The sequence below is a fragment of the Monodelphis domestica genome, chromosome 1, assembly GCF_027887165.1.
Source record: "Monodelphis domestica isolate mMonDom1 chromosome 1, mMonDom1.pri, whole genome shotgun sequence".
NCBI classification, from domain to species: Eukaryota; Metazoa; Chordata; class Mammalia; order Didelphimorphia; family Didelphidae; genus Monodelphis; species Monodelphis domestica.
Window position 1 is genome coordinate 475,474,956 of NC_077227.1, and position 14,811 is coordinate 475,489,766.

The following is a 14,811-nucleotide window of genomic DNA, read 5'->3' on the forward strand; positions in this document are numbered from 1 at the left end:
GTGGCTGTATTGCCCCCTTGTTCTAGAATCTCTGGGCAATTTTCTTTGATTATATTTTGTATTATGTTGTAGAGTTTGCTGTTCATTTCTGGATTTTCTGGTAGTTCAATTATTCTTAAATTATCTCTTCTTCCTCTATTTTCCAAGTCTGTCACCTTGTCAGTAAGATATTTTATGTTTTCTTGTAATTTCTTGATCTTTTGGCTTTGCATTATTGATTCTTGCTCTTTTACCTGCTTGTTGTCTTCCAGTTGCCTAATTCTGACCTTTAAAGCCTGGTTTTCCTTTTCAGTTTGGTCAAACCAGTTTTGTAGTTGCGTGAAATTCTTTTGCATTAATTCCCACTTTTCCTGCCAGAAAGCTTCCATCTTTTTGATCATTTTTGATTTTGATTTTGATTCAAATTCTTCAAAAGTTTGTGGAGAGTTTCCATTTCCTTTGGAAGGTTTCGGCACATTTGTTTGTGTTTCCTCTTCTATCTCCTCTGTATTTTGTATTTTTCCTCCATAAAATTTGTCCAAAGTTGCCCCCTTCTTGTTTTTCTTGTTGTTTTGAGGCTTTTTTGCTTCTGTACTGTCTGCCATCTCTATCTGAGTGAGGGGGGTTGGCTCTTCTGTTATCTGTCTGGTGTTCAGTGGCTTTAGCCCCAGGAAAATTGTCTATCTTCCCCAGGAAGCCCGGAATTGCTCGTGTTTTGGTGTTACTACCCTCCTAAGTTCCCTCCCAATGCTTCTCTGTTGCCTTACTTCTATGCTCTGCACCTGGCTTGACACTCTCAGATGTATTTCAATGCCTTTGCTGGCCAGAGGAGCCTGCACTCTGAGGGGGAGAGGCCTGGTGATAGGATTAACCTCAGACTGAGTATGCCCTAAGGCAGGGACCTTCGGTGAGACTCAGATGGAAGGATCTGGTCAGGGGAATACAGGCTCCCCCCGTCTCTCTCTGTTTCCCTGCTGTCTAGGTGCCCCCTCAACTGGCTCAGGTTGTTTTCAGGATTTGGCCCTCAGATCTGAGGCCCTTTTGCCAGCCCTGAGGGTTACTGTTGTTTCAGACAACCCTGCACTCTGAGGGGGAAGGGCTGTGGTTTCCAGGAGCTCTGAGGGCTGGTGATAGGATTAACCTCAGACTGAGTATGCCCTGAGGCAGGGACCTTAGGTGAGACTCAGATGGAAGGATCTGGTCATGGGGCTATGGCTCCTCCCATCTCTCTCTGTTTCCCTGCTGTCTGGGTTCCCCCTCAACTGGCTCAGTTTGTTTTCAGGGTGTGGCCTTCAGAATAGCCAGCTCCCGAGGCCCTTTTGCCTGCCCTGAGGTTCCTGCTGCTGACTCGGATTCAGGGCTCTGGGTTGGGAGGGATGGGTCCTGGGACCTTCCTTTTGCCTACTCCTTAGATCCGAGTGATCTCGGGTTCTGACTTTTCGGGGGCCGTACCTTTAGATCTAGGTCCAGGAGGAGTGTTCCCTGGGTCTATTCTGTTGTTTGTTTTGAATTTTTGTGCCCTAGGAGTATTCAGTTTGAGATCTGTAAGGAAGGGTTTCTGGAGCTCTGAACTTTAGCTTTCTCTAAGCTACCATCTTGACCGGAAGTTCGCCAAATTACTTTCAAGATCTTTGCAGACAAGTTTCCAAAGACAGAAGAACATTTCTAGGCTCTGAGCACTGGAGAGAAAGAATTTGGTTAACTGGGATCCTGCTTTCACAGAATCATTTCTGGGTTTATGTGCCAGGGTGGTGACTTCGCTTGCCATAATGACACTGGTGGCAAGTCCATCTATGGGGATAAATTTGCTGATGAGAACTTCATCCTGAAGCATACTGGCCCTGGCACCTTGTCCGTGGAAAATGCTGGACCCAACACAAATGACTCCCAGTTTTTTGTCTGCACTGCTACGACTGATTGGCTGGATGGCAAGCACATAGTCTTTGGCCAAGTGAAAGAAGGCATGAACATTGTGGAAGCTATGGAGAGTTTTGATTCTTGGATTGGCAAGACCAGCAAGAAGATCACCATTGCTGACTCTGAACAAATCTAATGAGTTTTTTTTAACCACCAAACCATTCCTCTGTAGCTGGAGAGAGCACCCTTGAATTCTATCTGCTCTTATACCCTGTAATCCTTGTGCTCTCACATGTTGTAATTCTCTTTGGATTTCATTTCCATTTTTCCTTCCACAAATCTGACTAGACAACAGAGTTAAGTTTATGATTATTAAATAAAAACTAAACTACAAAAAAATCATGGGCAGTTTCTTGAGCTCTTTCAGAATCTATTTTGTAAGGAAGAGATTGCAACACAAGATGGATTTGCAAGAAAAAAGCAAGAGATTGGAATTTTCGTGAACCGTCAATCAACCAGAGGGAGACAGGATTCCAATAGAATCTGGACAGGGGGCAGTTGGGAAACCAAAAAGCTTGAACTTAGTCATTGCTCCTTTTCTTTGACTGTGGAAAGAAGCAGGAAGAACAATTCCTCTCTTGGTCAATGACTACTCAATTTGACTTAGTACTAAGAAGATTTGGAGCTTAACTCTGAAGAATCTCTATCATCTTTTTGCTATCAATATCTCCCCATGGAGAAAATAACTTTATTTCCTGAATTGAATGCATTGTGGAAATCTTCAATCAACAGGAAATCATAGGAAGTTAGGGAAACCTATTTTTCTCTTTCCCCCTCCCCCTCTTTACCTCCTCTACCTTAAAGAATGAAACCCCTTTAGTTAAAAGATCTACATTGTGAGATTGGTTATTGGGGAAACCCTTGAAGCTTACCATTTTTGAGAAGAGCCTTTAGATTCAGTTGAGAAAGAGACAGGATGTAGTGTGTGTGGGGGGAGGAGTATAAGATCCATCCTTGCCCCTACTTGGCTTCCTGCTATCCCTATCCTATTACCATAAATCTTCTAATATTAGAATCTATTACAGTGTCCAACCCATATTTTTCTTTTGAACTTTGTGTATGTTTCCTTTGTTTCCACTGTCCCCTTCTGTGTCTGTGCCTTGCTCTTTGTCTCCATAAAATCCTTTAGAGTTAGGTGTTTGTTGTTGTGGTGGTGGTGGTGGTTTTTGTTGTTGTTGTTTGCTCATTTTTCCTATCTAATTACAGATAAAATTTGGGGATGATTTGATGGTTTGAGGACTGAGAGCTCTGAGAACTCCCTCCCTCTGCTGATTCAATTGACCCTTGAAATGCGGATAGCTTAAAGACTTGCCTCAGCCTTAGGTGTAAGCTTTTCATATCACTCTCTTCTTGATCAGGCCAGGGGCTGATCAAATTCTAGCCCCAGGCTTAGGCTCAAGTTTTTGGTCTCACTGTGTACTTAATCCATTCAGGCATACCCTTGATTGTCCTGTCTTGGAGCTCCATTCTGAACTTTAGGCAAAAAGATCAGTACTTAGTACTTAGTACTATCAGGCACTCCAAACTCTGTCCTTTTCCTAAGCCCAAACTAGGATTCCCTGGGCTAAGGCTCTGGACTTCTCCACAGTTTTGACATTTCAGAGGGTGTGAGTTGGCTTGTACTACTATTTGCCTAGGCAGGATCTCAGGGTCCGGATGTTGGTTTGGGATTAGGTTCTAAATCTGGGACAGAAGATGTGGGGTGGGAGTGTGTGACTTGCTCTTCCCTCCTTGCTACAGCCTCTTGCTGGCTCTGCTCTCCTCTCACCCAAGTGTCCTAGATATCCATTGCCTACATTTTGGGTCTTTCTTTTCTTGAAAGTTGTTTCTCTCTGTCTCCTTTTTGGTTCTTTCACTCCTGTATTCATTTTGTGGTGATATTTTAATCTTGATCAGAGAGGATTCTTGTAGTGGCACAGAACTGCTCTGGATTACTCTGCCATCTTGGCTCCACCCCCAGAATATTGATGGGGTTTTTTTTTTAAAACTCTGGTAATATGTTTGACTGCTGTAAGGAGAATTAATTGTAAAGGAGAAATACTGGAGTGAGAAGACCAGGTTGAAGCTTATTTCAGTAGTCCACACAAGAGGTGATGAAAGCCTGAATTAGAGTGGTAACCTTATGGGGAGTGAAGAAAACAGTTTGATGGGAGAGATACTCTGCAAATGGAATCTATAAAACTTAAGAAGTGTTAGGGTAGAAAATGTGAGAGGTTTTTATAAAAGGTTGGACTGGATTATAAAGAATAGGGAACAAGGAATTTAATTAATTCCAAAGAAATTTATTTTAATTTATTTATAAAATATAGAAAGAGTGAAAGTAAGAAAAATCAGAGAGCAGATAAGATAAGATATCTAGGCTACACACTAAGTATTTAGCTCTGACCCTGGCTTAACCCAGGCAGAGCTAGTTAGTCCTTAGCTGTAGGACCTCATCCTTGAGCTGAGGATCTGGAGATGCAAGAAGCCTCTTTCAAAAGGGTAGGTCTCTCCTGAGACTAGTTCTTTCAGAAAATCCAGGAAAGGAGTCAGCCTTTTTCACTCACCATGTGCCAGTCCAAAGGAAAGCAGTCTGAGATCTCAAGCCTGAGCTCCTCCAAAGTCAAGTCGAAGACCAAAGAGAGAAGAAAGCTTTAAGAACAGTCACACCAAGTCCAAGGTCTCAGGTCCAGTAAGCAGATTCTTCACCAGCCTCCAACTCAAACTCAGAACTTCAGAAGAAATCTCCAGAGGAAGTTGTAACTCCTTTTTAAGATACTTCTTTTGTGTCACTTCCTGTGACTTCCTCCACTTTGACATGCACCAATTCCAGCTAAAGCTTTGCTTAGGACTGCCTAGACGGCAGTCAGTCAATTCTGATTCATCACCTACTATCGCACATGTGGGTCACACACCTTCCCCATTCCAATAAGAGGAGAGTTAATTTCATTTTAAGAATCAGGGGAAAGTTCATTTAATCGTTACAAACTGGGGAGAGTTAATTTAATTTAATTTTCATAGAAGTCAGTGGATAAGGAGTGTTTAAGGACAGTGATGAATCAAAGACTTTGATTAGAAGGATGGTAATGTCCTTGCCAGAAGTAGGGGCAATTGGATGGGTTCCTTTAGGGAGCAAGATGATGATTCTGTCTGGGATACATCAAGTTTGAAATGCCAAAAGGCATTCAGGTAGATAGGATGTGGATTTTGACAGTTGGACAGGTTGGTGGAAAATCAAGACAAAGCAATCTTAAAAATATGGGCCAGAGTTTCTTTATCAGGGTCTGAGTAGTCTCTCTCTTTGCCATCTCTGTCTCCAGGGTATGATGGGGGAAATCCAAGAAGAAAAAAATTTAGATTTTCACCATGTGAGCCCCCTTAGGGCTCTGTTAGGGAGCTGTTTACAGAATCAAGTAGGTTCATTGTCTCTGGAGTACCATCGTGATTTCATCACCCTTACGCACAAATTAACTGAATTAAATTCTCTGCTCCAATCACTCTAAACCTCCATCTTGGGAAAAATAATGATGATCAGTGATGAATATCTATGACTAAAGAAATCTGACTAGTCCTGTGAGGATGTTTTATAGAACAAAGAGTCTCTTCTAAAAGACCATAAATAGAAACTATGTGAGGCACTAGGTTTTGTATGTTAACCAACTAGCATTCATAAAGCAACTATTATGTTTCAGGCACTATGTGAAGGAATGGAGATGCAATTCTTTCTTCTCAAAGAGCTCCCAATGTAAGGGAGGAGACAATGCATGCCTTTAAATAACAAAAAAGATATATACTTCATAAATTGAGGTCAGATTCAGGAGTATATGGGTGACTGCACAAGTGTGTGTGTGTGTGTGTGTGTGTGTGTGTATGTGTGTGTATAATTGGATGAGGTATGGAAGGAGGAATAGTATCTCAAGCATGAGGGCTATAAATACCTTCATAAGGCTGCTTATCTACCTTTGGTGTCCACTTTACACCCAACTCTTGCTTGCCAAGAAGCTGAAGTACGCACAGTGACCCCCAATAAAACTGTCTCAGCAAACGGGCTAAAACTTGTTAAGTGTAACTTCAAGGACTCAGACTTGTTGTTGAGGTAGGGATATTGTCTATTCCAAGCATGTGAAGTTTTCTGGTAAACAATTTGTTCCAATAGGTCATGCATATAGTAGAAACAGACACTGTGGAACCCTTAGAGGTTGGCCAAACTTCAAAGACACTAAAGTCATTCTTTGCATCCTGAGCCATCACCAGTTGCCTTAACTATTGTCTTGCCACTGGATTTCTACTACTCTGGAAGAGAAAGGCTGAAAACTTTGCATATTTCTATTTCACTAAAATCCAGTTTGCTCACAAATCAAAAGATATCATCCATACTGTTTCCCATTTTGCTGCTTCTTAATTTTCTTATTTTACTAGCTATTTTATTCTTTTACCATTCAGCTATTTTGCTTTTTTATTATGTTACTATCTTTCTGTTTTATCTATCTTGAAATCCTGGATTGATGGACTAGTGACAAAAAAGTGAGGATACACTGGGAATTATAATCACAGACAGTTGGCCCAAGGCATAGTAATCTTCTCACTAGAATGAAGCAAGAGTGGGATCCAATACACTGGGTGTCTAAGCAACTTTTTTTAGGACCTCACTTCGCACTTCCTGGCATGGGGCAAGTGCCCTGAAAATCATCTGTTTCACTTAACTCTGGCTTGATTACCTAACCAGGTTGAGATTCCACTGTAAGGTTGAAAAAAATATACAAAACTTGTGAAGATGATTCCACTCATCATCATTACATGGAATGGACTCACACTTATGGACGACATACTGTCCAATAGATCAAGAAGTCTTGTGAGAGAACTCAGTCTGTATTATACCAAAATAGCAGCCCGTAGTGAAACAAGGTTGGCAAATGAAGACCAGTTTATTAAAGTTGGAGATAGATATATGTTTTTGTGGAGTGGTTGCCATGATGAAGAACACTGGGAAGTAATGTAGTACTGGTATAGGTGTTGCAATCAAATTTAATCTAGTCAACAAACTTATATGCCACCCAGAAGGAATGAATGAGAAGTCCATGACAATGCTATTTCCATTTATTTGCAAGAAGTTTCCTTATGTTCCCATGACAAATCCTGATGAGATCAAAGAAAAAATTTTGTGAAGACCTGAAGACCCTCATCATCAATGTGTGAAAAGAGGACAAGTATTTAATTCTGGATGACTATAATACTAGAGTGGGCACAGACAATCAAACATAGCCATCTTTGGGAGGAATGGAGTAGGAAACAGCAATAGCAACAGTCACTTACAATTGAAAACTTTTGCATGTCATGACCTCATTGCCAACAATATCTTTCATCTACCTAAATGCAATGAAGCAGCATAGATGCTCTTTTGCTGCAAGCATTGGTATTTAATAGACTTTGTAAGGAGAAGACACAAGTCAGATTTGAGAATGTGAGAATCACAAAGAGGATGTGCTAAGCAGAGTGTTGGACTGATATAGACTTATACTCTCAAAGCTATACATTTGCATTCAACAAAAATGGTAGCCCCAGGGTAAGAATATCAGAAAACAATGTCAACATATTAGAGCACTTCTCCAATCATGTTACCAACTTGCAGAGTAAGCTCCAACAATACCTAGTTGGCAACGGTTGAGCAGAAGAAAGTAAGCAGGTTTATGAGATTTGGTGTACTGCACCACATTTGCTCATCTAGGACAGAACACTGGCATACATCAGTAGTGGTCTGAAGAAAATAATGGGGAAATTCAGAAGAACTAAGTGAAAAATGAGAACAACATAGGATTTACCAGCAATATAGTTCACGTGTCTCTAACAAGTCAGTGTTTAACTACATCAAAAGTAAAATATGGGGGTGGGGGGCAGACAAGTAGTTCTTACTTTATTTTTATTATTAATAATAAATGTTGTATTTATTATTGTTATAGATTGAGAACCAGGACTAGAGATGGGAGGTCCTCAGTTCAAATCTGGCCTCAAACATTTCTTTGGGCAAGTCACTTTATTCCCATTGCCTAGCCCTTACTGCTCTTATGCCTTATGACATATATACTGCTTGATTTCAAGATGGAAAGTAAGGATTTTTAAAAGTAAAATGAAATCAAAGTTTAGAGATATTCAGGATTCTTGGCTCAGTAAAAGGTGAATGAAATTTAGTTTAATGCTGACAGTAACAATTGAAAACAAACCTACTATCCCCTGAAAGCTATTTATGAGTCAAACACCTTCAGTGCATCTAAACTACTCAATCTCGATGGAACCACACTGATCAGGAATAAGGATATGTCTTATAGAGATGGACTAAGAAATTCCATGTTTTCTTCAATGGACTATTGTTAATTAATGCTGAAGCCATTGATCTTATACTTTAGGATAAAGTCGAAATCCCTCTCTAGTCAAACTTCCAACTGAAGAAATTTTGAATACCATTTGGAATCACTGGTGTGGCAAAGCCTCTGGTGATGACTCCATTTCAGCAGAGATTTACAACACAGGGAGTCACTGTTCACATAAAATCTGACTGATATCTTCTAGCTTATATGGCAAGAGATTATCCCCTAGATCAAGGTTGCCTCCATTATCCAACTCTAAAGAAGAAAAGTAAATAGGTTGTCCTGTGACAAACAGAGAATTTTCTCTCTTAGACATTGCCAGAAAGATTCTTTTTTCCCTTAAACCTTTACCTTCCATCTTAGAATCAATACTTGGTATTGGTTCTAAGGCAGAAGAGTGGTAAGGGCTAGGGTGGATGAGAGAGATACAGAATACATTGCAAGGACTTGATTTTGCAAGGAAACCTCATACAGGAAGGAAATGGAACTTTGGCTGACGATGAAGGATGGGACTGGAATCTCCAGCCAAGAAAAGCAGGGAGGCAGTTGCAAAGGAATTCTTGTCCTTTCAGAACTGAGAAGGGAAAGAGTAACCTTGCTGAGTTTAGTCCCTCATTGATCTGAAGAGACCCTGATTAGCCATCTTTCCTTATAAGTGGTGGATAGAAACTTTTTCCCTTTGGGGAAGGCAAGAGACTGTCCACCCAGAAGATTTCCTATCAATATCTGCAAAGCTGTATCTCTATATCAGGAAATTACAGCAGCCTGAATCCACAATGGTCCTAAGGGACTCAGGTCCCCAGACCTGAGCTCTCAACCCCTGAAGGGAATTTAGGTTGAAAATAGAATACGGACTTCTTGTTTTCCCTTTTCCCCAACCTACCAGTCCCAAGTCTCCAGACAATAAATAGATCTTAAATTACAGAAGCAAACATATCATTCTTCAAATGTTCTTAGATCAAAGATAGTAATCATCCAGAGAAGAGACAGAAACCTGAGATTGAAGGGGATTTCCTCTTACCCTTCAATTCTGGAGAGAGATCCCACTTCACTTTCTCTGAAGCAGCTCTGCCTGGGAGAGGAAGTGGTGTTTCTCTTTATCTGTTCCCTCCCTCTCAGAGGCCTGTCAAGCTTTGGTTCCTGATCCCCCTCTATTACACTAGGCAATGGGGGTTAAGTCACTTGCCCAGGATCACACAGGTAGGAAGTATCTGAGGTCATATTTGAAACCAGGTCTTCACATCCCTGGGCCTGACTCTCAATCCACTGAGCCACCCCACTGCCCCACCAGCAAGATTCTTGCTAGAATCCTCCTTAACAGTCCAATCTTTCTCCTCTAAGGTGGCAATTTACCTGAGAGCCAGTATGGCTTTAGAAAAGGTCAAGGAATGTTTGAAATGGTATTTGCTGCCTCACATCTCCAGAATAATGGGCAGGAGCAGAATAGAGATCTGTACACAATATTCCCTGATTTGACCAAGGCCTTTGATACTGTCAGTCATAAGGGCATATGGAAGACATGTTGAAATTTGATTGCTTAGAGAAGTTCATAAGTATTGTATGCTAGTTTCATGATGACATGTTGAACAAATTCTGGATAATTAACAATGCTTTTGTACCTCCCCAGTCATCAATGGTATGAAACAGGACTATGTTCATACTCTCATACATTTTAGCATGTTGTTTTAAGAATGTTATTGGACATTATAAATAAGGATGAAAATGGCATCAGTCAGCTACTGCATTGACAGAAAATATTTACACTTGAAAGATCTTTAAGCCAAGTCTAAAGCGAGAGAGAGTTAGTATGTGACTTTTTGTTCACAGATGATTTTTCACTCATTGCAGCCTCTTAGCTTGAGATGCAACAGATCTTGGTTTGTTTCTGTGCCACTTGTGCTCATTTTGGGCAGACAACACCAAGAAAACAAAGACTCTCCATCAGACAACATTGCACCATCCATACATAGAATCATCAGTTATAGCAAATGGAGAAGTTTTGAATGTTATGCATATGCATTTACTTTGACAGTATACTTTCAAGGGATATACCCATGGATGATGAGATGGATACACATATTGCCAGAACTAGCTCAATATTTGAGAAGCTCCAAAGGAAAGTGTTAGAGACTGTTATTAGGTTGTTTACCAAACTGAAGTTCTACAGAGCCATTGTGCTGATCCTATTGCTGTGTATCTATGAAACCAGGTCTGTCTACAACACCATGCAAGAAAATTGAACCTCTTATATGTGAATTTTCTTAAGAAGGTTGTGAAGATTATCTAGCAAGATGAAACACTGTACACTGATGTCCTTTTGGCTAGCTGAATGGCCAAGTATTCAAATTCTACTGCAGAGAGCATAACTCTGATGGACTAGCCACATTGTCTGAATGTCACATGTGCATTTACCTAAAAGATTATTTTATAGACAACTTACACAAGGCAAATACTCACATGAGTATCAGAAGAAATGATACACGGATATGTTCAAGGTCTCTGAAGAACTTTAGTATCAAGTGTGACACATAAGAGACACCAGTAAAGGACCATTCTCCATAGTATACCTGCTTCAAAGAAAGCACTGCATTCTATAAGCAAAGCAGAATTGCAGTAGCTCAAAATAAATGTGAGATGCACAAATTTAGGGATATCCCCATCCCAAGGTTTCATGTGGACTATTTGTGCCCAACTTGTGGTAGAGTTTTCTGAGCAACCTCTGATCATCATAGTCAGATATACTGTACATTAATATCAATATCATGATGTCATTTTAGTCATCTTCAAGTAGGGAGGACAACAATCAACTTATACACACATCTACATATAGATTGGGGATAAAGGAAAGACTGTAACCAAGACACTGAACTTATTGAAGAAGGATGAGAAATATCTTGTAGATCAATAGACAAAAGCCACCAGAATTTTGATTAAATTTTACAGATGGATTGAATAAACCTCAAAGAAGTATAGGTTACTTAAAAATGTTGGTAGAAGAAGAGTATGGAAGTGGCAGCTGGAAACAAGGAATATTCCAAATCCTTTCCAAGATCATTGTGTCAGAGGTAGGGAGTAGAGTAAGTAGTGGTGAGTGAAAGTACAACCATTACATCAAAGGATGGATAGAGAAGTTGTATCATCAGGAGGGAGTTAGATCTCAGTGAGTAAGAGAAGATGAAGGAAGTGAGAAAATAAACATGTTTAAGATGAAAATTAGTTTCTTACTGATAGAACAAGAATTCCAGAGAGCACAGTGGAAGAAAGGTTGAAAAACGTTAGAATAAAATATAGGGGAAGGGGGTTATGTTAAAGGGGAGAGGGATAAGGGAGAAGTCAGTTGGGAGATAGAGAAGAGGGTTTAGACAATGGCAAATCAATCAAATCAGCTCTGAGGTACCACCTCAAACCTATCAGAGTAGCCAATATGACAGTAAAGTGGTAAGTGTTGGATCAGATGTAGCAAAATTGGGACACTAATAAATTGTCAGTGGAGTTGTGAACTGACCCAACCATTCTGGAGGACAATTTTGAACTATGCCTAAAGAGCTATAAAACCGTAGTTACCCTTTGATCCAATAATACAATTACTAAATCTATATCCCAAAGAGATTCAAAAAAGAGGAAAGAAATTTGTACTAGTACAAAAAATTTTTATAGCAGCCCTTTTGTGGTGGCAAAGAATTGGAAATTGAGGGGATGTCCATCAATTGGGGAATGGCTGAATATATTGTGGCATATGATGGTGATGGAATATTTTTGCGTTGTAAGAAATGATGAACAGGATGATTTCAGAAAAAGCTGCAAAGACTTATATGAACTGATGCAAAGTAAAATGAGCAGAACCAGTAAAACATTATACCTTCCAGCTTAGTTCATGAGGTGTATAAAGTGCCCTCTTTTCCAGAGGATTTAAATTTAGCTCAGTATTGTGGAAATGATCTGATAATGCATGTATTCAACTAGTGGGGTCAATAGTAAACTCAAGAATAAAGGAAGCTAGGTCTGGGGCTCAGCTTTGTTAAATATAACTGCTTCTTCAGAGATAGAAGGAATGGACCTTAAAGGTGTTGATTTTCTACAGGCCCTATGAATCCTTCAATAATCTCTAGCCTTATGACCTTAAATCTTAATGTCATATAGCAATTTCCAGGATCTTATCATCTGTACTTAAATATTCATCAGTCAGTCCACCTTATTAATACAGATTGCCAGTTCTAAAATCAAAGGTAGGGTGGGGAAGCATTTGCCTTTATTTCTTTTTTTTAAATAATATTTTATTTGATCATTTCCAAGCATTATTCATTAAAGACAAAGATCATTTTCTTTTCCTCCCCCCCACACCCCATAGCCAACACGTGATTCCACTGGGTGTAACAGGTGTTCTTGATTCGAACCCATTTCTATGTTGTCAATATTTGCATTAGAGTTTCGTTTAGAGTCTCTCCTCTGTCATGTCCCCTCAACCGCTGTAGTCAGGCAGTTGCTTTTCCTCAGTGTTTCCACTCCCATAGTTTATCCTTTGCTTATGAATAGTGTTTTTTCTCCTAGATCCCTGCAGATTGTTCCGGGACATTACACCACCACCAATGGAGAAGTCCATTACGTTCAATTGTACCACAGTGTATTAGTCTCTGTGTACAATGTTCTCCTGGTTCTGCTCCTCTCGCACTGCATCACTTCCTAGAGGTTGTTCCATTCTCCATGGAATTCCTCCACTTTATTATTCCTTTTAGCACAATAGTATTTCATCACCAACATATACCACAATTTGCTCAGCCATTCCCCAATTGATGGGCATCCCCTCGTTTTCCAGTTTTTGGCTACCAAAAAGAACGCAGCTATGAAAATTTTTGTACAAGTCTTTTTGTCCATTATCTCTTTGGGGTACAGACCCAGCAGTGCTATGGCTGGATCAAAGGGTAGACATTCTTTTGTCGCCCTTAGGGCATAGTTCCAAATTGCCCCCCAGAATAGTTGGATCAGTTCACAACTCCACCAGCAGTGAATTAATGTCCCTACTTTTCCACATCCCCTCCAGCATTCATTACTTTCCTTTGCTATCATGCTGGCCAGTCTGCTCGGTGTGAGGTGATACCTCAGAGTTGTTTTGATTTGCATCTCTCTGATTATAAGAGTTTTAGAACACTTCTTCATGTGCTTATTAATAGTTTTGATTTCTTTATCTGAGAATTGCCTGTTCATGTCCCTTGCCCATTTATCAATTGGAGAATGGCTTGATTTTTTGTACAATTGATTTAGCTCTTTATAAATTTGAGTAATTAAACCTTTGTCAGAGGTTTCTATGAAGATTTTTTCCCATTTTGTTGTTTCCCTTCTGATTTTAGTTACATTGGTTTTGTTTGTACAAAAGCTTTTTAATTTGATGTAGTGAAAATTATTTATTTTACATTTTGTGATTCTTTCTATGTCTTGCTTGGTTTTAAAGTCTTTCCCCTCCCAAAGGTCTGACATGTATACTATGCTGTGTTTACCCACTTTACTTATGGTTTCCTTTTTATGTTTAAGTCATTCACCCATTTTGAATTTATCTTGGTGTAGGGTGTGAGGTGTTGATCTATTCCTAATCTCTCCCATACTGTCTTCCAATTTTCCCAGCAGTTTTTATTGAATAGTGGATTTTTGTCCCAAAAGCTGGGATCTTTGGGTCTATTGTATGCTGTCTTACTGAGGTCTCTTTCCTCCAGTCTATTCCACTGATCTTCCTTTCTGTTTCTTAGCCAGTACCAAATTGTTTTGATGACTGCTGCTTTGTAATATAGTTTAAGGTCTGGGACTGCAAGGCCCCCATCATATGTGTTTTTTTTTTCATTATTTCCTTGGATATCCTTGATATTTTGTTATTCCAAATGAATTTTGTTATGTTTATTTCTAAATCAGTAAAGAAATATTTTGGGAGTTCAGTGGGTATGGCACTAAATAGATAAATAAGTTTGGGTAGGATGGTCATTTTTATTATATTGGCTCATCCTATCCATGAGCAGTTAATGTTTTTCCAATTGTTCAAGTCTAGTTTTAGTTGTGTGGCTAGTGTTTTGTAGTTGTGTTCATATAGTTCCTGTGTTTGTCTTGGGAGATAGATTCCTACGTATTTTATTTTGTCTAAGGGGATTTTAAATGGGATTTCTCTTTCTAGTTTTTGTTGGTGAGCTGTGTTGGAGATATATAGAAAAGCTGATGACTTATGTGGGTTTATTTTATATCCTGCAACTTTGCTAAAGTTGTTGATTATTTCAATTAGCTTTTTGGTTGAATCTCTAGGATTCTTTAAGTAGACCATTATGTCATCCGCAAAGAGTGATAACTTGGTCTCCTCCTTGCCTATTTTGATGCCTTCAATTTCTTTTTCTTCTCTAATTGCTACTGCTAGTGTTTCTAGTACAATGTCAAATAATAGAGGTGATAATGGGCATCCTTGTTTCACTCCTGATCTTATTGGGAATGCATCTAGTTTATCCCCATTGCAGATGATATTAGCTGATGGTTTTAGATATATACTGTTTATTATTTTTAGGAATGACCCTTCTATTCCTATGCTTTCTAGTGCTTTTAATAG

The 14,811-nt window shown here is 39.5% G+C and overlaps 1 protein-coding gene across 1 annotated transcript; it reads left to right on the forward strand.

Moving 5' to 3' along the window:
* The first annotated feature begins 1,438 nt into the window (after positions 1-1,438).
* On the forward strand, positions 1,439-2,032 carry LOC100616686 (peptidyl-prolyl cis-trans isomerase A-like). The gene has a single exon (XM_056817175.1). The coding sequence runs from the start codon at positions 1,718-1,720 to the stop codon at positions 2,030-2,032; it is 315 nt and encodes a 104-aa protein (XP_056673153.1). The 5' UTR covers positions 1,439-1,717.
* Positions 2,033-14,811: the final 12,779 nt, after the last annotated feature.

Coding starts and splice junctions, on each gene's coding strand:
- LOC100616686 (XM_056817175.1), top strand. CDS start 1,718: ATGTGCCAGGGTGGTGACTTCGCTTGCCATAATGACACTGGTGGCAAG.